We start from the raw sequence: 26723 nt of genomic DNA on the forward strand, positions 1-26723 counted from the left end.
ATCCATCAGTCACCCCTCTAGCTGGGTTTCTTTTGCCAGTGGTGTGGGCACAGGCGCATGAGCCCTGTGCCCCTACAGTACCCAGGGCACTGTAAGTGCAGTGCTGCCATTAAGAGTATATTGTGCTGGGAGGTTGTCATTACGAACTCTACAGCACCATGATGGCTTCACTGAAGACTGTCAAGTTTGATATCAAACTTCTCAGCATATTAAACCCGTACTGATGCCAGTGTAGGATTTAATGTAAAATGCACGACAGAGGGCATCTTAGAGTTGCTCCCTTAAACCTAACCAACTCCCAGTGTCCAGACTGTGTGGCTACTGAGGCTGCCACCACCAGACATGTTTCTGGACCACTTTGTGAGCTTCTCCAGGCCACTTTCTGTACTCAGCAACTGGCCCCCACAGGTTCTTACCCCCACTCTGGCAGGAAGAACGGCGGGAAACCCTACATGAGGAAAGGGGGTGTGCCAGCCTGTGCCAACCCCACCCCGCAGGTGGGAGAGGCGAGGTGAAGCAAATCTCCGGGCTCCAGCCATCTTGAAGATGGAGAGCCCTGCCCAATCACAGCTAGGCTCCTGCCCCCCTCCCAGAGGAGAGGAGCAGGCAAGGGGGTGTACCCACCCCAGGACAGGGGCCCATTGGTCCCTGCCCTTACCCTACCTGTAATGCCCCTAAATTTAGCATTTAGGGGCACCCTGAACCTTCCTTCCTCAGATCCCGATTGCAACAAGAAGAACAAGAAATAAGAAGACCTGCCGTGCAGCTGCTAACAAAAGAACAAAGCCCACTGACTTTGCCACAGAACCCTACAGGCCTGTTGATCCTTGAACCTGCTCCTGCGAAACTCCTGCGTCTCCTGCGGACAGCAACCTCGAAAACCCCGGAGGACCAGCCTGCCTTGAATCTTCCAAAAGACTGGGACTCCCACGAGCAGTGGTTCTGCTCAAACAACAATACCCCTGGTGCCAGCCAGGAACCCCAAATCCAGCCCACTCTGCACCCGCCGAGCCCGGCCTGTGCCTGAGTGATCCAAGACCACGAGGATGTCCCATGGACACTGTGACCCGAGTTCCAGTGCCCAAAGACCCTCCTCGACGAACTAGACGACGCATGCAGCCTCAGAACCAGGGACCCCTCCAACCGCGACCAGCTGGGTGAAATATTTCCTGACACCAAAAGACCTCCTGGCGCCCTGCGGCTCCCTGTGCCTTCCTCTGGGGTACCTACCTCTTCTCCAAGATCCCAACTTACCTCTCGAAGTGGTGGTCTCACCTGAAGAATCTCCGTCCCAGAGTCTGCAGCCTTTGTCCACTTTTTAACTTTCCCATTGGATAACATTGAGCGCCCGACGGCTCAAAAGCACCCTGCACCCAGTTGCCCGAATGCCGCTGGAAGTGCAACTACTACTCTACTTTACTTCCCACTTGCCCTGAGTAAGTGACCAGGAGCTCAGCTCCCACAGCCGCGTTGCTTGCTTGCTTGCAGCCACCAACCAAAGGCCCCCTACCCTCCATTGGATTGCATTGGGCCTACTCTCTCTGCACCCGGCTGCCCCTGTGCCGCTGAGGGTGTAACAGCTGTACCTTTCCGACCCTGGGAGACCCCTGAGTCTATGCTCAGAACCTTAACTCCACCAGTCGAGTACTTACCTAAGAGCAGATAACTCATTTTCCTTCCATAGGTTTACATTGACTAGTTTCTCTTGAACTTTCCTCTAAGTGTAGAGTTTTGAAAATGTGAAATATTCATCTAAAATCAGCAATTAACGAATTCCGAATTACTCACCTGTGATCAGGAGAGAAACCAGTACTGTACCTTTTTAGCCCAGTACTGAACCGCAAAAGTAATTATAACTGTACTTACCAGTAACCTGAATTTTCTTCCATAGGAAACCGTTGACTGTTTTTCTGTGAAATTTCTTCTAAGTGCCGATTTTTGCAAACTACAAATATTCCTTAAAAATCGGACCAACTACTAAAACGAAATTACTTACCTGTTTTAGGTAGAGATCCCATTGCTGGACTGGGGAGCCCAGTACTGAATTACAAAAGTAACGAGAACGTACTTTTACCTGTGACTTGAATTGCCTCCCATAGGATAACATTGCTTGGTTTTCTCTGAAAAGTTTTTAAGTGTCGACTTTGAAAATACGTTTGTATTCTTTAAAAATCACTACTGTAACCAAAACGCTTTTGCCTAACTGTTAACAGTACATGTCCCGGACTAAATCTAGGATCCAGTCCTGGGGTTAGAAAAGTAATCCATAAAGTAATCAACTGCATTTATCTAGCAAAACCCATTGAGCTCAATGTTAAATTGTGATTGAAATTGTGTTGCCTATTGCAACCACTGTAGCTATTGTGTTTACAAAGTCTATTGCCTTTTTTCAAAGTAATTACCTAAAGTCACTCATATTGAGAAAAGTATATTTTGATATCTGTTGGTTCGAAAATAAAACAACTATATCTTTTTGATATAAAACAATTGGCCTAGAGTTCAGTTCTTTAGTGTGTGAGACCATTTGCTGACTGAGTGTGTACATCAAATGCTTTACACTGTCCTCTGATACTGCCTTACTGCTCGACCAAGCTACCACTTTAGAGAGTGAGGTTATATTTAACTTTAACCTCTGCCAAACCTCTGGAGACTGTGGACTCTATACACACTGTACCTTACTTTGGTCCAGTATATATAGAGCCACATTCTTACAAGCATTCAACCAGAGACCAGAATTGTTAAATAATTGGACATTCCCAAACCATGTGGAAAAAGTGTCTGTCACTTCTAAGCAATTGATGCATTTTGGATCTGATCTGCTATTCATTTTCCAGAGCCTCTCAGGCATTCAATAAACCCTGTGGAGGTATTTCAATTGGATTAATAAAGGTGGGTCACAAATTGTAGGCATATGTAAAACTGTAATACAGTGATAAATATATGAAATGTGAGCGAGTGATTCAAATATGTAAATCCCCAATGATGTGGACAGTGCAAAGGGGTTTCCAATGGAACAAAACAAGAACTACTTTTTAAGTGATTTAATATCTATTGCTTAAAGTTCTTTTTAAATTTCCTTTAAAACGAGCAGCAGTATTGTCCCAAATTTAGAAATGTTGCATGATGTTGGAGTGAAAGACTTCTGAAAAGTATATATCAGCATCGATGTCCCTTCTCTCCGTTGTGCCAGCAAATAAAAAAAATCTCCCTTAATTCATGGCTATTATCCAAGTCTTCTATAAAGCTAATTCTCACAGTCTTCCTTCTAGACAGGATTACAAGGATTTTGCAATATCAATTTGCCACATATAACTAGAGCCTTCCTATCAGTTTTAGTAAATAGCTACAAGTCCGATGTGAGATAAGTATGAATACTTTCTTCCACTAGATGTATTCCAATTCACGCTATCTTGCAGCTTCTCCTGCCGGTTTTCCTTGTGGTTGAGGCAGGAACAGTGTGTGTGTGAAAAAGACCCTTCCTCTGTCAGCAATTCCGTGCAAGTTACAGGCTGATACATTAGCTTGTAGCCCTATTTTTATTATGTTAAAGTTTACAGCAATGTTATAAGAATTTGTTACTCTACAACTAATTGGTTATTTGTTTTCCAGAATATATAGTTTCCAAATGATTACAAATTAGCAAATTCTGATTTATTAGGCAAACTCAACAAATATTTTGCTTCAGTAGGCTGTTATTGAATTGCTCTGCTCATGTTGATTGAGCACTTCAACAGTTGTTTTTTCATTTGTTTGTAGCTTGGACAAACTGCACACAGCACTTTCTGAGCTCTGTTTTTCAATCAATTATGTACCAAATATGATGGTTTGGGAGCACACTTTTACGCCAAGGGAATATTTAACTTCCCATCTCGAGATCCGATTTACCAAGTAAGATTTTATAAATATATTATCCTAGTAAGTGCAAGTGTTTCAGGATATTTTAATACACATGCAAAAGGAATAGTACAAATACTATAGTATTTACTGGTAAAAGTAAACAAATGTTATGCTCTAGGTAGTCTTTTACATTATTGTCTGATCTGTTGTTACTTTTGTTCATTACAGTGATATCTTCATGTGTGAATACTCCTTAATTTGTAAAGATGTTGAGAAGTTTTAGGATTATAAATTGTTTGTCTTTAAATTATAATAAAGCTAGAGTTACAGTGAAATGAGGCTGACCTGCAATAATGAAATATAAATATATGGATTATGATTACGTTGGGGATGGGGGGGGGGAGTATTGGTAAATTTCTTAAGTTTTGCGATGCATATTTAGGAAGCTTTCGAATTAGACAAGGAGAAATTTTGTTTCTCCTGTTCTCCTGTGTGCAGGAGTGATAATTTTGCACATATTGTGCATGACAAATTTAAGAATACAGTGATTACAATTCCTCCGTAGAAAATATATTGGCCAATAATAAATTGGCATTCCTGGTGGTTTCTGATTTCATGCTAAGACCTGCAGACAAGATGATCTATGCGCACAATTTTTTTTTTTTACTCTAGCTGCATTAGGTCTGCACTTATGGTATTTACTTTAGCAGGAATAATGAGTGAAATATTACTGTGATGTTTGTAAGGTAATATATTCGTCCTAATCTAGCAGGTGGCCAAATGAATTAGCTGGAAAATTAAGTTGAGAATTTGCTTATGTACCTCACTCTCTATACAGGTATTTGGCTTTTTAGGTTGAGCCTCTGCAGCAAATGCACTGCTGTGCAAGGCATGTTGTATTCGGAGTATGGCAGTGAAGCTCCGCCCACTCCCCCGCCCATATTATTCATTGGCTTGTGTCATTGTTCTTGGTAAATGCTAGCTTCTGATTCGTTAATAGGCTTGGTAGGCCCTCCTTTGTACTGCCTTGTCTTCATTTGTACCCTCCCATCGCGAAACCCCATGTTTTGTTGCTCAGTAGGCATTAATTACAGCCTCCAAGCACTATTTTGTTAAACGCTTTTCACCTGCTTGGAAACAGGCAGGATGTGCTCTGTTGTAAGGCTTCATTTATTTTTCCATAGCACAGTACGCCACAGTGGCTGCGCGCCTTTGGTTTATCTTCGGCTCCGAACGAGGCTGTATGTTTTTTTCCGTATATTTTGTAACTTTTCATTGTAAAAGCGTCCCTAGCTGTGCTTTCACGTTAATGGCGGCCACACCCCTTTCTTCAGATGAGCTGGGTTTAAGAAAAGGGGCGCGGCCGCCATTAAAGAGAAAGCGCTGCATGGGGCGCTTTTGCAAACAACCATTTGCAATGCAATAGGTTTCGTATTTTTGAGAGTTTAGTAAATGCGAGACCCATTGCATTGCAAATGGTTGTCTGTCGTGCAGCCTGATTGCCAAATGTAGATATATTTGGGAGCTGAACCTACTATTCGAGCTTTAATCACCGAGACAGAGCGCACTGCACCCAGCCCCTGCAGCCCTTTGAAGCCCTCGATTACTCGACCAAGCTGGTAGTACTTTTACTTAGTCTCTTCCCCCTTCACACTTATCAATTCATGCCATAGCAGTCATTCGGTAAAAACACTGCAGCGAGAAAATGTCATTTATAGTGCTTACAGTTACCCCAGACGAGGTGTATTAACATGGTCCTGGGATCCCACATGCACAGAAATCAGTAAGGTGCCTTTGTATTAAGGATAGCTTGTTTTCCCCCGTGGAGACGCAGCTGGAACGTGAGCATTGATTACAATAAAGCGCCCCTGTCCATATTAATTTCGTAGCACCCCCGCTCCATCCTTTTCCACCACACCGACGCCCTCTCCTCCTGCCCTCTGTGCCCGAGAGTATGTGATGACGGTGATTAGAGAACGTGCAGTTACGACTAATATTTTAACTTCTGTCCTCTGAGCCTTCTGACACAAAAGTGCTTCAAAGAACCGACATGTGATGCACGAGTTTACTAAACTATTCCATGGAGAAATATTTCCCCTGATGAAAGCTTGCTTTTTTCCTCTTTAGAGACGCAGCAGGAATGTGAGGCTTGATTACATACACAGATCATATGCACAGAATATTTCAGTATCGTTAGGCGGTATTCCAGTTCCTCTCCACAGGGGCCATAGAGAGGTACCAAGACTCTGAGGAAGGCGGGTTTGTTCCTCTTGCTAGTTCTTCATCCTGACAAGGTCTAGGGCCTCAGGTCTGTACTGAACCTCCATCCTCTGAACTCCTTCCTGTGGATGGAAAAATGTTAATGCTCACATTGGCCCTGATCCTGTCTTCTTTGGACCCGGCGACTAGATTGTGCCCTTGGATTTGCTGAGCATGTATTTTTATATACCAATCCTTCACTTTCACAGGTGTCGCGGTTCGGCGGGCTAGGAGGATTTCTGAAGGTTTCCCCCAAATTGCTTGCTGTTTACCAGGAAGTGCATCAGCAGGGCCGGCTACCCAACTCCCTGTGGGAGGCTCTGAGAGCAGTGCTGCCCAAAGCCAGTCGTGATCCCTTGGAAGGAGTTCTTATCATCCATTATTGATGCTAAACCTTGATTATTAAATCTTGAGTCAGGCACTTGCGAACCGGCTGCTATCGCTGCTACTGACTATGGTGTATCTGGACCAATGTGGGTTTATCCCCAAAAGGACCACTTCATTTAATATCCGGCGGCTCTGCCAGATCATGGGGTGGGTTGAGGCGGTCTGAGGGGTTTCTGGTGATGGTATCCCTGGACTTCGAGAAGGCCTTTGACACCCTTGGTTGGCCGTACCGGATGGCTGTTTTGGATGCTTTTGGGATGGGTCCTGAGATTCTGGGTTGGACTCTTGTACACAGCACCTCAGGCCAGAGTATGGACCGGCCGCCATACATCTCAGCGATTCCACATAGGTAGGGGCACACACCAGGGCTGTCCCTCTCCTCAGGTAGTTTTGTGCTAGCTATGGAGCTCCTGGCCGCTCTGCTGCAGGCGGAGGGTCCAGGGGGGGGTATAGTGGTGGACACGTGGTCTCACTTTCTGCGGACAAGCAATGGGGGATGGCATTGGAGCAGGTCAAACGTGTTTCCTGTAATGACACACTGAAGTTTACTCAATTTAGTTATTTACATTGTACCTACCTTACACCACATTGCTTACACAGGATGTTGCAGGGAGTGGCTGGGACATGCCCCTGGTGCGGTCACCAAGATGCAACCTTCCTACATATGGTGTGGACTGCCCCCCAACGGAGTTGGGTGCAGCTCATGGAGCACATTTCAGAGATACTGGAAATGCCTGTTCTGCCAGATCCTAAGTTTTGTTTGCCACGGATCACCACGTTCACTAAATCTCAGCTAAAGTTTGCTGATCTAGCTACAGCACTTAATCGCCATGTCCTGGATGGCGGGACAGCCGCGAGCGATTGACTGCTGGCTCTGGGTTGTGCTCCATTGGACGCCTGTTGAAACTAATTCCTTGACACAAGACTGTAGGGTGGGGGTGCAGTGGCGGCACTTCTGTGCTGTGGAACACATATGTGCTCAGACTGCAGGACAAATGTGACGCTCATACGTAAACGCTACTCCTTACGTAAACACCGGGGTGACTGGGTACCGACATAGACAAAGCTACTCCTCCCCTGCTGTTTGCCTGTTCTCACCTCCCTACCACCCCACTTTTGGTGGGCTCCCCTCTGTCCCCCCTCCGCTCACGCCTATTCTGTTTTTTTGTATCTTGCACTGTTGAAGTCCTACTTGACTCTCCCCGAGGTCCGGGCTTTTCAGTTCATGTTTAGGTTGTTTCTTACGGCACCAGTTCGAAACTCTCTGAGCTTTATCTGCTTATGGCTCCACCCTAGATGGTTGACACAGTGTGCGGTTTGGCTTGCCCTGACAGCCACCCCACCATCTGACGATTCCTTATAGTTAGCAGAGGGAGACAGGACCTGCACACATTTACTAATACCCCCAATAACCTCATGCACTTGCATCACATCACCGAGATTGGTGACCATTCATTGATATCTATGTTGCGGTCGAGATTCTTATGCACAATTTCTGTGTTTGTTGTACGTACCTGTGTGTGCCAATAAAAACATTTAACAAAAAAAAACCAATCACCAATGTCAATAGCTAATCAATGTTATTCCTTGTACGACTTTTGAAGCAACTGTTTTGTTCAATGCATTTGATGAGAACTTTGTATCTGGGCCAAAAAAGTGTGGGTGTTTGAAGAGTGATGGCTTAAATTTTACTTTCTAATCATATTATGTGTATCAAATGTTTTTGTAGACAGATAAATTGAAACTTGTTTTGAGAAACTAGGAAGAGAATTTTCCTTTCCTAGAGTCCAGCCCCACAAAATGTTGGCATGTTTAAGTTATTGGACTTTTTGCATCTGTACTATCACTATATTATTGGCAGTGAAGTGCAGTTGATTTCTATGCATATCTGCCTTTAAAAATCGTTGTTTACCTTCCTAACTTTTGTTGTATTGTTTACCTTATTTTTCAGGTCTATTGTTGGCATGACCATGTACAACCAAACCACACAAGAGATTGCGAAGCCTTCAGAGTTACTGACAAGTGTAAGAGCGTACATGACAGTGCTCCAGTCAATTGAAAATTATGTTCAAATTGACATCACAAGGGTGTTTAATAATGTTCTTCTGCAACAAACCCAACATTTAGATAGTCATGGGGAGCCAACAATCACCAGTCTATACACTAATTGGTAAGATCCCAAGTTTTACAGAAAACGTGCATGCATACTGTTTTTGAGGGTAAGCTATACCTTAAAATGAAGTGCCATAATGACATCTTGGTTATATTGCATAGTTAAATGTTTTTAAACCTGAATAATTGTGATTCTAAATTCTTTGGATCATAATGAATAGAACAGCCTGCAAGGCATTCCCAGTAAATTTTTACACGAAAAACATTTTTTTTTTTCAGGTATCTAGAGACGTTGCTAAGGCAAGTCAGCAATGGCCATATAGCATATTTTCCTGCAATGAAAGCGTTTGTTAACTTGCCCACAGAAAATGAACTTACTTTTAATGCAGAAGAGTATTCTGACATATCAGGTAAGCACTTCAACACACTTCAAGTGTGTTATTTCACTCTCATATTTATGATCTTTTACAGTAGAGGGCAACTGATATTTAGAAATACATCAATATTATGTCAATTGTAGCATTCATGTAGTTATTTGTTTCACAGCCACTACCATGACCATTAGAGATTTAAATCTCTTAATATATTTACAGGTGAATCTAATAAATTGTCCCAAAATGCAGCCATTTCGTTAATAATTATTACACCTTTGGTTAACACTAAGTACACATGGGAGATACAATGAATCTGATTGAGAGTATTGGCGTTTCGTTGCTTTCATCATAACTTCCATATTTCTCAAAGATAACACTCTTTTGCATATTCTGTGGAGCATTCCAAATTTGCCACAGAAGTTAATACTGCAAACATTTTCTAGAGCTAAATGTTAATTTATGTCAGGCAACCCAACTGCTAATGCCATGAATGTCTATAGTTCGAAATATTTTGTTCAAGGCATATGGGCTGCAGATGGTACATTATGAATAGATCGCCATCTGGTGTTGGGCTCGGATGATTGCACTTGTTTTTCTCTTGGAGAGTCTTGTATCTTGGTGACTCCTCCTTTGGTTGCTAGTGCGCATGGGCATCGGCTCCATCCTTAGATTGTTTTTTTCCGCCATCGGGTTCGGATGAGGATTGAAGCGCTCCAGATCGACTTCGGAAAGAAGTGACTTTTCGGCGCATATTCCCTTTCCAATTCGACGGTATTGTTATCGAACGCGATTTCATTTCCATACCGACGCGTTTCGATTCCAACATCAAAGAAAAACTTTGATCTACGTCGACGAACAGGAGGCCTTCTCGACGTGGTCAAGGACTCCATTTAAGAAATGTCCAACGTGTGGTGCTAAGTTCCCACACAAGGACCTACACGAGGAGTGCAACCTCTGCCTGTCGCCTGAACACGAATCCAGGGACTGTGAAGCCTGCGCAGCATTTTCTTCCAAGTCGACTATTAGAAACCGTCGAGCTCGAAGACACAAGGTTTCCAGAATGCAGTCGGAGGCGATCCCGGAGCTGTTCGAAGACCAGAACCTCGAAGAAGAAGAGGATCATGAAGAACAGTCGGGGTCGGAAGGGGACGAGTCGGAGGTCGAAGAATTCGACGTTCAAGAATCCGTGAGTGACGACGTCCCCTTTCTGGTGAAAGGAAATTAAAACTGTATCACCATTTGCTGTGGCTTTGCTCTCACTTTTGGCTTTTTTGTTGTTCTGGTGGCATCTAGTTGAGAGAATACATGGGTCTTCCCAAGCTGTAGAATCAGCACAGTCAACACATTTTTTTTCTTAAGAGGTAGTTGCAGATATTTAGTTTAGGGTATATGGTTGAGGTTGGGGAAAATGAAGACTCTTTTACTTTTCCTGTCAGCTGCACAAGTTGACTGTATTTCTCAGTTTGAGGCCTCCAAGGTCTGCAATAATGACCCAATTTATTCCCCGTGGTGTGGATACTTATTAATCAGTTTACCTCTATACCGTCAGATGATGTCTCTAATTATCTCTGCATCCACAAAATGTTGATCCTCTACATTCAGATCTTTGTCAGGTCGTTGAAAGAGGGAGGGGTAGGGGTGCTCGTTTTGCCTTGACTGCATTCTTCAGATGCCCTTTCTTCGATTCCTTATTTATGATTTAGTTAGAAACTCAATTATTTAAATGTGCTTTAAAAAGGCACCCTCATGTTTGAGACCTGGTTTCAAGGCACCTGCATCAGGCTTGCAAATGGGTTGGACTGCTGCATGGACATTGTGCTTACTGCCTCATACTGGTGCTTCTTTGGAAGTCGTCTTGGGACATGCATTGCTCCAGCACTTTTTATAACCTCCAGTTTAATGCCAGTGCATTTGGCATCTTATACAAGATGATGAATGTGTAGAAGGAACCAGTACAGCAAAAAGACCAGTTTCTTATCTTTAACATCATGCCCCATTCCTTTTGCAGATTCATCAGTTTTCTTTCTGGTGTTAGGCTATCATGCAGGTGCACTCGAAAAAGCCTATCCGCTGTCACATATTCTGTTTGATGTTTCTCCATCCTCTGTAATTAATACAGGTTCATCTTGCTGGCAAAAAGGCACTGACAACATATATAGCTATATAATATGGCAGTACTGTCACATCTCATGTTGGAAATAGCTGCTGGATCAGCTTCATGGTAGCTGGCTTCAGAGTGGAAGTCTGCATCTAAATGTACTTTCATAAGATTTTTCATGTGTGGCCTGAAAAAGCATCGCATCAAAACGACTATTATCAAAGGTATCATGATTCTACTTAAGATGCCTCCTACAAACGGAGAGCATTTTGCTGCAAAAGGTACAGGAACTGCTTTAGAAAGGAGTGAAAAAGAAGACTGTTCCCATGGAACATATACATGTGCTACTGCCTTTACTGTCTAGTCTTTATGAAAGGAGTATACCTGCATGCTGTTTTGGAACTTCATCTAGTTTGATAAGGTGACCATGTGTAAGAATCTTCAGGTTGTGATTGTAGAAAAATGGTTGGTCTCTTGCATCCTACTTTAGTGTTCCAGTACACAGTAGACACTGATGGTTGGCCCAAGAGTCATAACAAAAGTTCCGGCAGTGGTCTTAGCCCAACCCACAGAGACCTTACCTGTATTTTTCTACTAAAATGCCTGGATGCCTAAGGTAAGTTTGTCAGTAAAACTCATGTTTTAGGGTGGGTGTGGGGAGGAGAAGCGCAGGGGGAGCGGCAGCACAGGGAGAGGGGCTGGTAAACCGGCTGCAAGCAGGTCAGGGAGGGCAGCAGGGTGGGTGGAATGGTTAAGCTGGGGTCAAGCAAAAGGGGAGGCCCAGCCTCCTCCGGGCTCTGACAGGCCCTTGACCAATGTTCACTAGGGCATTGCCTTCGGGCCTCCCGCAATGCGGGAGTCGGCGTCCGGTAATGAGACTGAAGGGGCGGGAACAAAACCATGAAGAACCAGTTCGGGCTCTCCCCACAGTGGCGGAGGCTGCTGGGAGGAGTAGTTCCTGGTAGAAGGGTTAGGAAAGTGTCCCCACCCTTCACTGAGGACAACCTGTTGCTGGGTGAGCCCTTATGCCAATCCTGGCATCAGATCAAGCCATGAAGAACTTCGCACTTCAAGGATGGGCATATCAGCACCAGCTGTGTCATTAGGAGAGTAGGTGGGGAAGTTGCTCAAGATGGAATTGTCCCTTCCCTCTCCCCCTTGTGCCCTACCACTGGGATTTGCAAGCCAGCAAAAACAGGCACTGCTGCGCTGCACTTACCAGCCGGTTGCACAGTAGACATCTAGATGATGGGGCCCGGTGCTGTGCTTCAAGTGCTCCCCTCCCACAGACCAGGCAGCAGCAAGGTGTCTCACATACTCACATGTGAGGCATTTTCATGTGTGCCTCTGTCTTTTAATGTTCTATCATTGTTGAGCATTGACCCCCTGCCACCCAGTGGTGTAACCATTCGCAAGCAGTCGTTCTTTATTAGCAGGAGAAGCTCTAGCAATGATGGCCCTGTTTGAAGTGCATTGGCCTGCCTCCTCAACTCCCCTGCTTTAAAAATTCCTCTCCTTCTCACTCTTGGATTTACTTTGAATGTGATGTTCATCTGTCTCATTTCACCAGTTGGACAGACTAAAACCTCTGACCGACAGAGAGAATGACAGATGTTCCTGTCCTGGCCCCAGACAGACAGACAGACAGACAGATTCCAGATCCAGCAAAGAGTCAGTAGAGAGAGTCAGAGACCTTAGAGCTAAGCCAGCTGGAGCCTCTAGTAGGAGGAGGCTCATGCCAACCTCTGGCTCTGCATGCAGATCATCCAGACCTTGCTGTGTGTTGCCTTGCCCTTGCCTGCAGAGCCACAGTAGCCAGCCACCCACCACCTCCACCAGTGACTTCCAGGATGCCGCCCAGACTTCAGTGAGCTTGTGAGGTGGGGAAGCCAGAGGTACAGGCTCGCTTCTGCACTGGGTAGGGGAGAAGCATAATCACTTGCTTGATGCTTATGTTATATGGTGGACTGGTGGTGTGTGTATTTTGCCCTCCACAGTCTGCCGTGAGAGTCACAATGGTGTTGACCTCAGTAGGCAGTGCATTGGCAGTGGAGAGGTGTGGCTCACTGGTTAGAGGCGGCAGACCCGAGTGCAGAGAACGGCCCGGGACCAGGGTTCGATTCCCGACGCGGCAGGGTCTTGGACCAGGATCAGCAGACTGATAATTCTCGCATCGGTGCCTACTCTGACCAGGGAGCACACTCGGCAACTCTGGGCATTAGCTTGCCTCATCTCCACAACGGCCCCACACAAACGCCGGGGATGCCTGGTTTCACCTTGGAGACCCCCAGGAGGGACTATCTCACAGGGAAAGCCAGGACGGGTTCCCCAGCGGTCTATAGCGCTACGAGGCCTCCGGGTAGCAGTGCGCTTTACAAGACACAACAATTATTTATTTACAATTGACACAAGCATTGTTCTGCTCTAGGGATATCAGCAGGCATACACGTCCCCCTCTCACACTCAGTCAGCCTAAATATATGTAGGTGATGCACACATTCATATAGAAGTGGGGAGGCTGGGTCGCTTGCTCACACAGACCCTTGCAGACTCCTAGCCAGAGACCCTATGCGCCCCTACCACACACTATATTTTGAAGGGACTGTAGCATGTCCCTGCTCTGGGCCCGATTGTGCTGGTCAGAGTCCAGTAAGTTGCAGGTTGGAGAGATGTGGGAGAGTCCATCATTGTACTCTCACGGCCTCCAGTCCTGTGGCTTACATCCTTCTTTCCAATGAATTGGCTTGCATTCTCCTGTCCCAACTGGCACTGAATTGCTGCCATATCATGTCTGGGACTTTATGATTGTCCACTGGGACCATGCCCTGCCTTTCATTTCTCCCCCAACCCCTTTTCTGTTGCTCAAGAAAACGTTTTGGAGTAGCATCTGCCTATCCTGCAGGAGATACACCACTCAGCTACCAAGGGTGCTATTGAGTGGGCTCCAGTCCCAGCGAAAGCGAGGGTTTTTGTTCATGCTGCTTTCTCATCCGGAAAAAGGAAGGGGACTTTAAGCTTATCCAGCACCTTTAATCCCTCAATGCCTTTCTGATCTTATCTGCTCTGGACCAGGGAGAGTGGATGGTATTTTTGTACTTGTAGAAAGTGTATGTTCTAGGCATATGAGCTGCAGATTACACACTGCATAGATCGCCACCTAGTGTTGGTCCTGGATGTTTGCAGTTTGTTTTTGTCCTGAAAAGTTCTCTTCCAGGGGATCCTCATCAATAGTCATAAGCATTAGAATATTCCCGCCCATGCGCGGGACCCCGGAAACAATATATTATATGTGCCCCACATATACATATACATATATATATATAAATATATATATATAAAATTAAGCAATTGCAGCCAAATAAAACAGTAGAGCTGGAATATGCTGTGAAGAATTCCCACCATACATGTGTATTAGCATTAGAAACATGAGAAACAACACCAATGCTTGTTTAGAAACTGTTTTAATGCTTAGAAAGCAGTAGAAATTCTTATAACACACTGTAAGCATATACAGCTCCCAGGCTGCATTGCAAATACCCAGTCTAAAAAGACTGAAAAGCTAACCTGTAGCTGCATGTACCAAAACTGACGCTGTGCCTTTAAGGCACCTCTGCCCCTAGCTTCCCATCGTGCCTCAGGGGTTACAGTTAGGTTAGTTGTTTTTTCCGGCTCCTTCAGGAAGGACCCTGGATACACAGCTCCACATTTTTCTGTCTTTTTCAGTCAGAAAATCTTCAAAAGAACAATTTTTTGATTTACTTTGACTTTTAACATCAGGGTCAAGTAAATAACTGCTTAGCAGTCGATTTTTTTGTGAGGTTTTCCTGTCAGGATGCCCTCATTATTTGATGATTACCCTTCTTGTGGCCACAAGAAGGCAAAAACGGACTCTCATGAGGTCTGTATTTTATGCTTGCCAGAGGATCATGATCCTAAAGACTGTTCGCATTGTAAAAATCTGTCTGACAACTCTTAAAGACAGAGAGAGGAACAGGCTCTATGGTCTGGCCCAGAGATCCATGAGGGGAAGATCTACAGAGAGGAAGAGTTCAAAGAGACCCAGAACTCCCTCCAAAGGCAAGTCAGAACGTCCATCAACCTCAGCACCGGGCTCAGCGCTGAAAAAACAACATCTAATGGACAGTTCGAGAGAAAAAGCTCCATCGACGTCGGGACCGGCGTCGATGAGGAAATCGTCGTCGAAAAGAAGTTCACCGACGTCGAAGAAAGCTCCGCCGTCGTCAACTAGGCGACGATCGGCGTCGAGAGAAGCCACGAGATCGCCGTCGACGTAAGTCAACTCCGCCGCCGTCAACCAGGCGACGGTCGGCGTCGAGAGACAGAACACACTCGCCGTCGTCTCAATGTCGACAGGCTTCGAAGAGTGTGACACCTCCGCCGACGTCTCCACGGAGGCGCTCGGCGTCGAGGAACAAGAGCCCCCTCGGACGATCGTCGTCGAGGAAGGGATCATCGTCGAAGGCGCGTCGGCACTCGACGTCGAGGATGTCCGATCCTCCGCCGTCGCCACATGCCAGGTCGACATCAAGGGCATCGTCGACAACAGGACACCGTCGATTGCCATCTCCGTCGCCGACAGACCAACGTCGGTCGACGTCGAGAGCTCCGTCGACGGCAGGGCAACGCCGTTCGGCGTCGAGACCTCCGTCGACGGCAGGGCAACGCCGTTCGACATCGAGACCTCCGTCGAAGGCAGGGCAACGCCGTTCGACGTCGAGGGAGAAGACTCCGTCATCGGCTCAACATCGCCGGTCGACGTCGAGAGAACACGGGTCATCGTCGAGGCGTTCGACGTCGAAGGTTATCACTCCGTCGACGCCGCAGAGGCGTTCAACGTCAAGGGAAAGACTTTTGAGACGTCTTCCAACACCGGTGAGACGAAAGTCTCCTTCAGTGCCTTCAACTATTCTGGTGACGGAATCGGCTTCTCACCATTCCTCCTCAAGTACCTCTAGCTCATCGAGGTCCTCTTCCAGGAGTAGAAGTCCGTTGCCCCAGCGAAAGACAACACTCTCGCCAAGATGGAATGCTCCGTTGAGCAAGTGGAAGGATTCTGGAGCGACGGAGAGGCTGCGAAGATATGTAAGCCCACTCCACAGGTCACCTCTTCAGAGACTGATAGAAGAGGCAGACAGACAGAATCCAATCAGGCACCGATCACGCTCTCGGGAAAGGAGAGCGGAAAGGTCGCATACCCCCAGGGTCTCCCGATCACCACGGAGGGAGCATCCCAGGTCACGAACACAGAGAAGGGAGGTACGGACTGAGAGATCGAGGTCTCCACGAAGGGAGCATCAAAGAGAATCACGTTCTCCTCGAAGGGAAGAACGACCGAGAAGATCGCCAGCGAGGAAGGAGAAATCTCACCACAGGAGAAGGAGAACGCCATCATCCTCCTCCTCATCTTCTTTGAGATCTTCTAAAGGGGATTACTCCCCAACGCTGGCGGACAGCCCTCGCTCCAGAGTTTCCCCGCTTGACGACGTCAACACATACCTGGACGTGTTACAAAGGGGGGCTCACAAACTTCAAATAGAAATGGCTGTTCAAGAAGTTTCTACAACTGTGATTTTTGAGACCCTTCGTCACAAATCATATTCACGGCCTTTGCTCCCATTGGTTCCAGGGATAATGGACCCAATCAAAGAGGTTTTCCTCACGCCAGCAACGATCAGGGCGGTACCGGCACGTATCCAGAAAAAGTATAGGCCGGCCGACTCAGATCCAATGTTTGTTAAAGGAGAGCCTGCGGCGGACTCAGTTATAGTAGCCTCAGCTAAGAAGAATCACACAGTCGCTCCTTCTTCTTCAGTTCCTCCTGACAAAGACAGCAAGACCCAAGATTCTTGGGGACGCAGGGTGTGCAGCACAGCAGCTTCATCCCTGAAAGTCTCTAGTGCATCAGCACTGCTCGGCAGGTACGATAGAGCTCTATGGAACTCCATGGAACGATTCAAAGAGAAATTGCCCAAGGAGGACCAGAAGGACTTTGAGGAAACAGTGACGGAGGGCTGTTTGGTGGTGAACCAAATGATTAGTTTATCTGCAGATAACGCCCTTCTAGCAGGACATGCCTACTCACATGGGGTATGTGCGAGGAGATCTTCTTGGTTGCGTTTAACTGGTCTCAAACCAGATGCCCAGCAACGCATCCTCAATCTGCCCTTCTCAGGATCTTCACTCTTCGGGGAACATGCCGATCAGGAAATGACCCGCATGAAAACAGAATTGGACACAGTGAAGGCGGTTGGTCTGGAGAAAAAGAAAGAGCCGTTCAAGCGACGCTTCAAGACCAACAAGAACCGGGGAGGCCAACAGAGGGTTCAAACCCCTCAATGGTCTCAAAACAAGCCACAAGGGAAGGCGCAATACAGAGGAGGAAAATGAGGCAGAGGCGGACATCATCAGTCCTCTACCACGCCTAGAGGAGGCAAGGCCTGAGCAGTGGCTTCCTCTGGCGCCGTTACCCACTCCAGTGGGAGGAAGTGCTTCGCAACACCTGGCAGAGTGGGTCAGCATCACAAAAGATCAGTGGGTGCTGAATATACTGCGCAATGGATATGCGCTACGTTTCCGGAAGAGACCACAACCGATTCCTCCAAAAAAGACTCGCTCGTACCATCTAAACCTCCTCAAAAGGGAAGTGAGCGTCTTCTTAAAGAAAAACGCAATCGAAGAGGTACCCCCATCCCAAAGGGGGAGAGGAGTGTACTCAAGGTATTTTCTAGTCCCCGAAAGAGACCAAGAGGACAAGTTCAGACCGATTTTGGATCTTCGAACCCTCAACAAGGTGGTGGTCAAAGAGAAGTTTCGCATGCTGGCACTTCATCAGATATGTCCTCATCTACAAATTGGAGATTGGATGTGTTCGGTGGATTTACAGGACGCGTACTTCCACATTCCTATAACACCAGGTCATCGGAAGTACTTGATTTCTGGTAGGGAACAAGCATTACCAGTACAAAGTGCTTCCCTTCGGACTAAAATCCGCACCAAGGGTATTCACCAAGTGCATGGCAGTGGTAGCGGCATGTCTGCACAAAAAAGGTCTCTTTGTGTACCCATATCTAGACGACTGGCTCCTGAAGAGTCCGTCCCCTCGTCAAGCCACCAAAGACTGTCACCTGTGTCTTCAACAACTACACAGGCTTGGCCTCCACGTGAACACAGAAAAGTCGGTCCTGCATCCCACGCAAACTATCCACTATCTGGGAGCAGTTCTAGACACAAATTTAGGAAGAGCGTTTCCTTCGCAGGAGAGACTATCTTCCATGGGGCAGAAATGCAGAAAGTTACTTCAGTTTCCTCGTCCAAAGGTGCGAGAAGTAGCGTCTCTACTGGGCTCCATGGCCTCCTGCATCTTCCTAATACCGAACGCCAGGTTGAGGATGCGACCTCTACAAGAGTCTGTGGAAGATCAGTGGGACCAAGCGACTGGAGATTGGGAGGATCGAATCATCCTATCTCAAGCAGCACTGACCTCAATACAGTGGTGGACTCGCCCTCGGAATGTCTTGTAGGGAGTCCCTTTTCAGCAACCTCTTCCTTCGCTGTCTGTGGTAACGGACGCATCTCTAGAAGGCTGGGGTGCTCACATGGGTCATCTTCAGATTCAGGGTCGCTGGTCGACCAACCTTCAGACATACCACATCAACATGCTGGAACTTCGAGCAGTTCATCTGGCGCTCAAAGCGTTCCTTCCAGCAATAACAACGGACAAAATCCTGGTTCAGACGGACAACACTACAACTATGTTCAATCTGAACAAGCAGGGAGGAACTCGATCTCTCAGGAGGCCCAGACAATCTGGCACTGGCTTCTGGCTCGGGGACTGTCGGTGGTGGCAGTACACCTTCCAGGCGAGCTAAACACAAAAGCGGACGCACTCAGCAGGCACTTCGAAGATCAGCCAGACTGGGTGCTAAACGACGAAGTAGTCGAAGAACTCTTCCGTTGCTGGGGTCGTCCAGACATAGACTTATTCGCGGACGACGAAAACGCCAAATGCCGCGCCTTCGCGTCCAGGTTCCACTGGCCAGGGACGCAAGGAAACGCTCTCCTGCTGGAGTGGACAGGAATGTTCGCCTATGCGTTTCCTCCTCTGGCACTGATTCCGAAGGTGGTGGCCAAGCTCATCAGATCGAGCATGGACATGATCCTAATTGCTCCGGATTGGCCGCGACAATGGTGGTATCCAGACCTGTTACATCTGTCGCTGTGTCCACACAGACGCCTGCCGTGCAGGCCAGACCTGTTGAGCAAAATGAACGGGAAGATCCTGCATCCCAACCTCCCATCGCTGAACCTGACTGCATGGCTCCTGAGGTCTTGCAATACGGACACTTAAATCTGCCTCCAGAATGTTTGAATATTTTAAGAGAGGCAAAGAGACCTTCCACAAGGGCGTCTTATGCGTTCAAGTGGAAAAGATTTTTCATTTGGTGTAAGGACCATGGCTTTGATCCCACCAAAGGACAAGAAGAGGTAGTCCTTCCATACCTCCTTTACTTAGCGACATCAGGGTTGAAATACGCTTCTATTAGGGTTCACCTATCTGCCATAGTAGCTTACAGAAAATCACCTACACAAACATCGTTTTTTCAGGTCCCAGTGGTTAAGGATTTCCTTCAGGGATTAAAGAAGGTCTATCCCCCTGTGAGAAATCCTTCTCCTCCCTGGGAGTTGAACCTGGTTCTCTCCAGGCTGATGTCTACACCGTTTGAGCCTATACACAAGGCCTCCTTGCAGCATCTCACTTGGAAGGCGGCCTTCTTGGTGGCAATAACCTCTGCGCGCAGGGTTAGCGAGATACAAGCACTCTGCACCAAGGAACCTTACACTGTGTTTCACCACAACAGAGTGGTAATGAGGGCTCACCCATCTTTCCTTCCAAAAGTGGTATTGGATTTTCATATAAACCAAACGATTACCCTTCCTTCGTTCTTTCCTAACCCATCGACCCCAGCTGAGAGGTCGTTGCACTCGTTGGATCTTAAACGGGTGCTAAAGTTTTACCTAGAAAGAACGAAGGGCACCAGAAAGACAGACCAACTCTTTGTCAATTATGGTTCAATGAGGACCGGGTTTGCAGCAGCCAAAAGGTCCATCTCCAGATGGATTGTCTCATGTATCAAACTAGCATACCAGCTGGCTGGCAAACCTTTGTTACAATCACCCAAAGCTCATTCCACTAGAGGGAAGGCAGCCACAATAGCGTTTTTACATGACATTCCTATGTCAGAAATATGCAAGGCTGCGACATGGAAATCAGTCCATACCTTTACAAGGCATTATTGCCTAGAGTCTGATTCCAGAGCGGATTCTCAAGTAGGGCAAGCCTCCTTGAGAAACCTATTTGGGTAGAATAAGGCCTACTTTTGGGCCTACGACTATGAATGTTATCTGTTGATTCCTTTGCCCGCAGGGATGAGGTGAGGCTCGCTACTCTATTCTAATGCTTATGACTATTGATGAGGATCCCCTGGAAGAGAAGGATTAGTTACTTACCTGTAATCCTAGTTCTCTTCCAGGGGTATCCTCATCAAAGTCATAAGCAACCCTCCCGCCTCCCCGGGCAAAGGACTTTGTTTATTAAATAGGAGATGTTTTAACCTGTTATTACCATGGTTTGGTTTTCAGTCTCCGAAAAGAACAACTAACCTAACTGTAACCCCTGAGGCATGATGGGAAGCTAGGGGCAGAGGTGCCTTAAAGGCACAGCGTCAGTTTTGGTACATGCAGCTACAGGTTAGCTTTTCAGTATTTGCAATGCAGCCTGGGAGCTGTATATGCTTACAGTGTGTTATAAGAATTTCTACTGCTTTCTAAGCATTAAAACAGTTTCTAAACAAGCATTGGTGTTGTTTCTCATGTTTCTAATGCTAATACACATGTATGGTGGAAATTCTTCACAGCATATTCCAGCTCTACTGTTTTATTTGGCTGCAATTGCTTAATTTTATATATATATATTTATATATATATGTATATGTATATGTGGGGCACATATAATATATTGTTTCCGGGGTCCCGCGCATGGGCGGGAATATTCTAATGCTTATGACTTTGATGAGGATACCCCTGGAAGAGAACTAGGATTACAGGTAAGTAACTAATCCTTCTTTGGAAGTCACAAGATAGGTGACTCCTCCTTTGGACCATATCGCGCATGTGCATCGGCTCCATCCTCAGATTATTTTTTCTGCCATCAGGCTCGGATGTGTTTCCATCGCTCCAGTTTGGAACTGATTTTCTGTTGGTGCGCAATCCTCACCCAGTTCAGCGGTATTGTTTCGATTGCGGTCCCCATCGAAGCGACTCTTCACCACTTCAAAGTCTTCGATTCCGGTCGTCGACGAAGGCTTTTGGGCCTACCTAGGCCTTACTCTCTGGCTCATGAAAAGGACGCCATTCAAGAGGTCTCCTCAATGTCGGTTGAAGTTTCCCCAAACAGAACCGAAAAACCCCACGGAACCGAAAAAACACGTTCCAGTTAAAGACATTGCAAAAGGTGACAGTTCTAAGCCCAAAGACCCTAGACCACCTACCGAATCGGTGCAGAAAAAACCTCCAGAACCAAAAGACTTGCCATCCACAGAAGAGCCTTTTCTACCAGATCCTACTCAAAAGACTCTTGTAAAGAATCCTAAGATTGGACAACTGTCTCTTAGCTCCAAGAAGAGACCACTAGAGGCGCCTGCACCTCCTCCTTCTCCAAAGAAGAGAGACATTGCAACCTCTCATTCTCCTACACCATCCCCTAACCCAGGTGATGATGTAGAAACAGACTCTGATGACACAGGTGGGGGTGCTTATGAACCAGTAGGGAACAATAGTCCCCCTCAGTCACCTAATCCATGGGATGATTATAACACCCCTGATGTGCCTTACGTCCCTCAATACGATGTATATCCCTCCAGGCCTCCCCCCCAGAGGACACTATAGGTTTTAACCTACTAGTCCAGAGGGCTGCCCAATACCATGGGGTCGATTTACACACAGACACTATGGAGGAAGATTTCTTATTAGACACGTTTGACAATACACAAAGGTCCACTGCCATTCTGCCAATGCTTAAAGGGGGTCATTAAGCATGCAACAGAGGTCTTTAAAGATCCTGTCAGGGCTCGAGTCCTCAACCCCCGCATTGAGAAAAAATACAAAGCTGCCCCTACAGATCCAGCTTACATTAGAGGCCCAGCACCCCTAGATTCCTTAGTAGTTTCTAATGTACGTAAATGTGCCAATTCACAAACATCAGGTGAGGCCTCACCACCATACAAGGAATCTAAACTCCTTGATGCCTCCGGCAAACGAACAGCGTCACAGGCAGCTAAAATATGGCGCATTGCCAATACCCAAGCGCTATTGGCAAGATATGACCAGGCACATTGTGATGAACTGGAGTCCATAATGCAGCATCTACCAGACAAATATAAAAATAGGGCCAATGAACTCCTACAAGAAGGTAAAAATATCACTAATACTTCAATCCGTTGTGCCCTAGACGCTGCAGATACTGCCTCAAGGGCAATCAATACTAGTGTCCTTTTGCGTAGGCATACCTGGCTACGTATTTCAGGTTTTAAACCTGAGGTACAAAATTCCATCCTCAATCAGCCATTTGATGAGAAACACTTATTTGGCCTTAATGTAGATGTATCTTTAGAGAAAATGAAAAAAGACACCGACACAGCTAACTCTTTGGGAGCCTTGCAGCTCTTAGAAGTTCTTTTCGTCGCTCATCATATAGAGGCAACGCTGGAGGCTACTCCTCCGAAAGCCCCTCCTCTTCCTACAAGACTCCTAGCCAATCTACATTCACTAGGGGCTACCAAAGAGGGGGTTATAGGGGTAGCAACAACAAAGGCAGAGGCAAAACCAACAACTCCCACTCTGCCTCCACCCCTACCCAAAGACTTTCCTCCCCTTCCCCCCCAACATTCCACTCATGTGGGGGTTAGACTGCAACAATTCCTTCTTGCCTGGACCGACATCACATCAGACAGGTGGGTGCGACAAATGATTCAGTCAGGTTACTGTCTAGAACGAACATCTACGCCCCCCCCCCAAACATACCACCCAAACAGCATCCAATGTCACAAGAATATCTATGACTGTGAAAGCAAGAAGTAATATCTTTGCTGGAAAAAAGTGCAATAGAACCAGTTCCTCTGCACCAACAAAACAAGGGGGTTTACTCCCTATACTTTCTTATCCCAAAGAAGGACGGCTCTCTAAGGCCTATTTTAGACCTCAGACCGCTAAACATATACATACAGTCAGACCATTTTCACATGGTCACACTCCAACAAGTCCTTCCTTTCCTATTACAAAACAACTTCCTTGCTACTCTAGATGTCAAAGACGCATACTTTCACATTCCCATTCACAAAGCTCACAGGAAGTATCTCAGATTTGTAATAGACGGGCAGGACTATCAATTCAAAGTACTCCCATTCGGAGTCACAACAGCACCAAGAGTATTCACCAAGTGCCTAGCAGTAGTGGCAGCACATTTATGGAGACAGCACACCCACGTCTTCCCGTACCTTGACGACTGGCTCATAAAAGCCCGCTCATACAACCAGTGTGTGGAACACTCTCATGCCACGATCCAACTGCTCCACAACTTGGGGTTCACAATAAACCACACCAAGTCTCATCTGCAACCATCCAAAGTACAACAGTATCTCAGTGCCATAATAAACACCTCAACAGCGCTAGCTTATCCCACTCCAGTAAGTATAGCCAGCTTGCAAACTCTTCTCACAAAGTTTCAGCCACAACACTCCCTTCCAGCACGAGTGTTCATGCAGCTCATAAGGATGATGGCCTCTCTTGCATTTTCATAGTGCCCCATGCAAGACTTCAAATGCGTCCTCTACAAGAGTGCTTATCACGTCAATGGAACCAGGCTCAAGGTCAATTAACAGAGCTAGTGTTGGTAGACGGTCGGACTCATCGCTCTCTGCAGAGGTGGAACACCAAAAACCTTTCCAAAGGCCGACCGTTCCTAGAGCCAGTTCCTCAAATAGTCTTGACAGCGGATGCATCGCTCTCCGGCTGGGGAGCCCACCTACTGCAACACACCATGCAAGGCAGGTGGATACCGCAACAAAAGTTACTCCACATCAATCACCTGGAGTTACTAGCTATATTCCTAGCACTGAAAGCTTTCCAAGGGCAAGTATCAAACAAAGCTGTGTTAGTCCGCACGGACAACATGACAGCCATGTATTACATACAGAAACAGGTCGGAACACACTCCCTGCAACTCTCTCAGCTAGCACAAAACATATGGTGGTGGGCTATACCTCAAAACATATTCCCAGCATGTCCCAGGAGTACAAAATATCATAGCAGATCTGTTAAGTCGTCAAACACAACAGATCCACGAGTGTGAACTTCATCCGCAAGTTCTTCAACCATGCTTTGAGATGTGGGGACAACCTCAGATAGACCTCTTTGCCACCCACGAAAATGCTAAATGCCCAAGCTTCGCCGCCAGATATCCACACCCACTGTCCAAAAGCAATGCGATATGGACCAACTGGTCAAACAAATTTGCGTACGCTTTTCCACCTCTACCACTCATGCCACTAGTAGTACGCAAACTACAGCAGCATTCTCTGACCCTCATCCTAGTTGCTCCAACGTGGGCCAGACAGCCGTGGTATACCACACTGCTACAACTGTCTGTAGTACCGCACCAAAAACTATACCCGTATTCACGCCTTTTAACACAGAAACGGTAAAGAGAGATCAGGCACCCGGATCCAGCTCAGCTCAACATGCGATCTGGCTCCTGAAATTCTTGAATTTGGATATCTTAACCTTCCTCCAGACTGCATGAATGTCATAAAAGAAGCTAGACGTCCAACAACTAGAGCATGCTATGCAGCTAAGTGGAAACGCTTTGGAATATATTGTCACAACAACAATATCAATCCCCTAGACGTGTCTATTCAACACATCATAGGATACTTACTACACCTCCAAAGATGTAACTTAGCCTACACGTCTATTAGACAACATCTTGCGGCCATAGCAGCATATCTTCAAAACAGACAGCATCTATCTCTGTTCAGAGTGCCTGCTATTAAAGCCTTTTATGGAAGGCCTTAGGAGAATAATTCCTTCCTGAGTGCCACCTTCACCAGTGTGGAATTTGAACATTGTTCTCACACGGCTAATGGGACCTCCCTTCGAACCTTTACATAAATGTGAACTACAATTTTTAACATGGAAGGTCGCTTTCCTAGTAGCTATTACTTCTCTACGGAGAGTTAGAGAACTACAAGCACTAACCATTCAAGAACCTTTCTTGCAAATGCATCATAATAAGGTAGTTCTCCGTACTAATCCAGGTCATTTCTCCCTTCCACCTCAATCAATCTGTGGAACTGCCAGTTTTCTTCTCTCAGCCACAAACAGTAGCAGAAAGAGCTCTTCATACCCTAGATGTTAAAAGAGCATGTCTATACTACATTGATAGAACACAACCCTTTCGTAAGACCAAACAACTTTTTGTGTCTTTCTCACCACCACACAAGGGTAATCCCATATCAAAATCTGGTATAGCTAGATGGATTGTCAAATGCATACAGATTTGCTACCACAAAGCTAAACGTACGTTATCTGTTCCTCCTAAAGCCCATTCTACAAGGAAAATAGTGTCTTCAATGGCATTTTAAGGGAACATTCCCCTAGACGACATATGCAGAGCAGCTACATGGTCTACACCGCACACATTCACAAAACACTATTGTGTAGAATATGCCTCGAACTGAAGATACTACTTACCAGTATGCATCTGTTCTTGGCATGTAGAGCTGCAGAGTTACACACGCCTAACCACCTCCCCAGCTACCCTTGTCTGTTCCAGTATTATCTTAATTAAATACAGCTTACATGGACATCCTTCCTTTTCTTGCAAAGCTCCATCATTTCCCTAATGACGAAAAACAATCTGAGGATGGAGCCGATGCCCATGCACAATGTGGTCCAAAGGAGGAGTCACCTATCTCGTGACTTCCAAAGAACTTTTCAAGACAAAAACAAACTGTGAAACATCCGGGCCCAACCATAGGTGGCGACCTATGCACAGTGTGTAACTCTGCAGCTCTACGTGCCAAGAACAGATGCATACTGGTAAGTAGCATTTTCCTTTTTATATCCCGTTCTGTAGTCCCACAACCATTACCTGCGATTCGAAGTAGGCTAGGAACATTTTCAGTTTGCCATGCTTCCCTTTCGCTTGACCTCTGCCCAGTGAGTATTCCCGTGAGTAATGGTGGTGGTTGCTGCCCATCTTCTGAGGTCCTCTATTCCTGTACCTTGGTCAATAGCTCCTGAAAGTGGACTCACTATAGTTAGTCATTGACCACCTCCAGGTAACAGCAAAACTCTCAACATTGTTAGGTTTCACAATAATTGAGTCCAAGTCCCTCCCAGTTAACTTACAGAGGCTTTCATTCTTTGAGCCAATCCTAATAATGTGTGGTTCAAGCTTTTCATCCATTAGAGAGTCCAGGACATTTGTGATAAGATCCAAATATTCAGGCTACTTCCTGGATTCCGGCAAGGGTGCTCTGAGACTTGCTGAACTGCATCATGCATCTCAGTAGGAAAAG

The 26723-nt window shown here is 46.3% G+C and overlaps 1 protein-coding gene across 1 annotated transcript in view; it reads left to right on the forward strand.

Annotated features, from left to right (window-relative positions):
• The window catches only part of NCKAP1 (NCK associated protein 1), a 649223-nt gene that overhangs the window by 395592 nt on the left and 226908 nt on the right, over positions 1-26723 (forward strand). The window contains exons 20-22 of the mRNA XM_086955458.1: positions 3757-3888; positions 8435-8653; positions 8875-9005. Coding sequence (XP_086811584.1) covers positions 3757-3888; positions 8435-8653; positions 8875-9005 — 482 coding nt within the window. The remainder of the gene's footprint in view (positions 1-3756; positions 3889-8434; positions 8654-8874; positions 9006-26723) is intronic.

Source organism: Lissotriton vulgaris, chromosome 2_1 (assembly GCF_964263255.1).
Source record: "Lissotriton vulgaris chromosome 2_1, aLisVul1.2, whole genome shotgun sequence".
Classification (NCBI taxonomy): Eukaryota; Metazoa; Chordata; class Amphibia; order Caudata; family Salamandridae; genus Lissotriton; species Lissotriton vulgaris.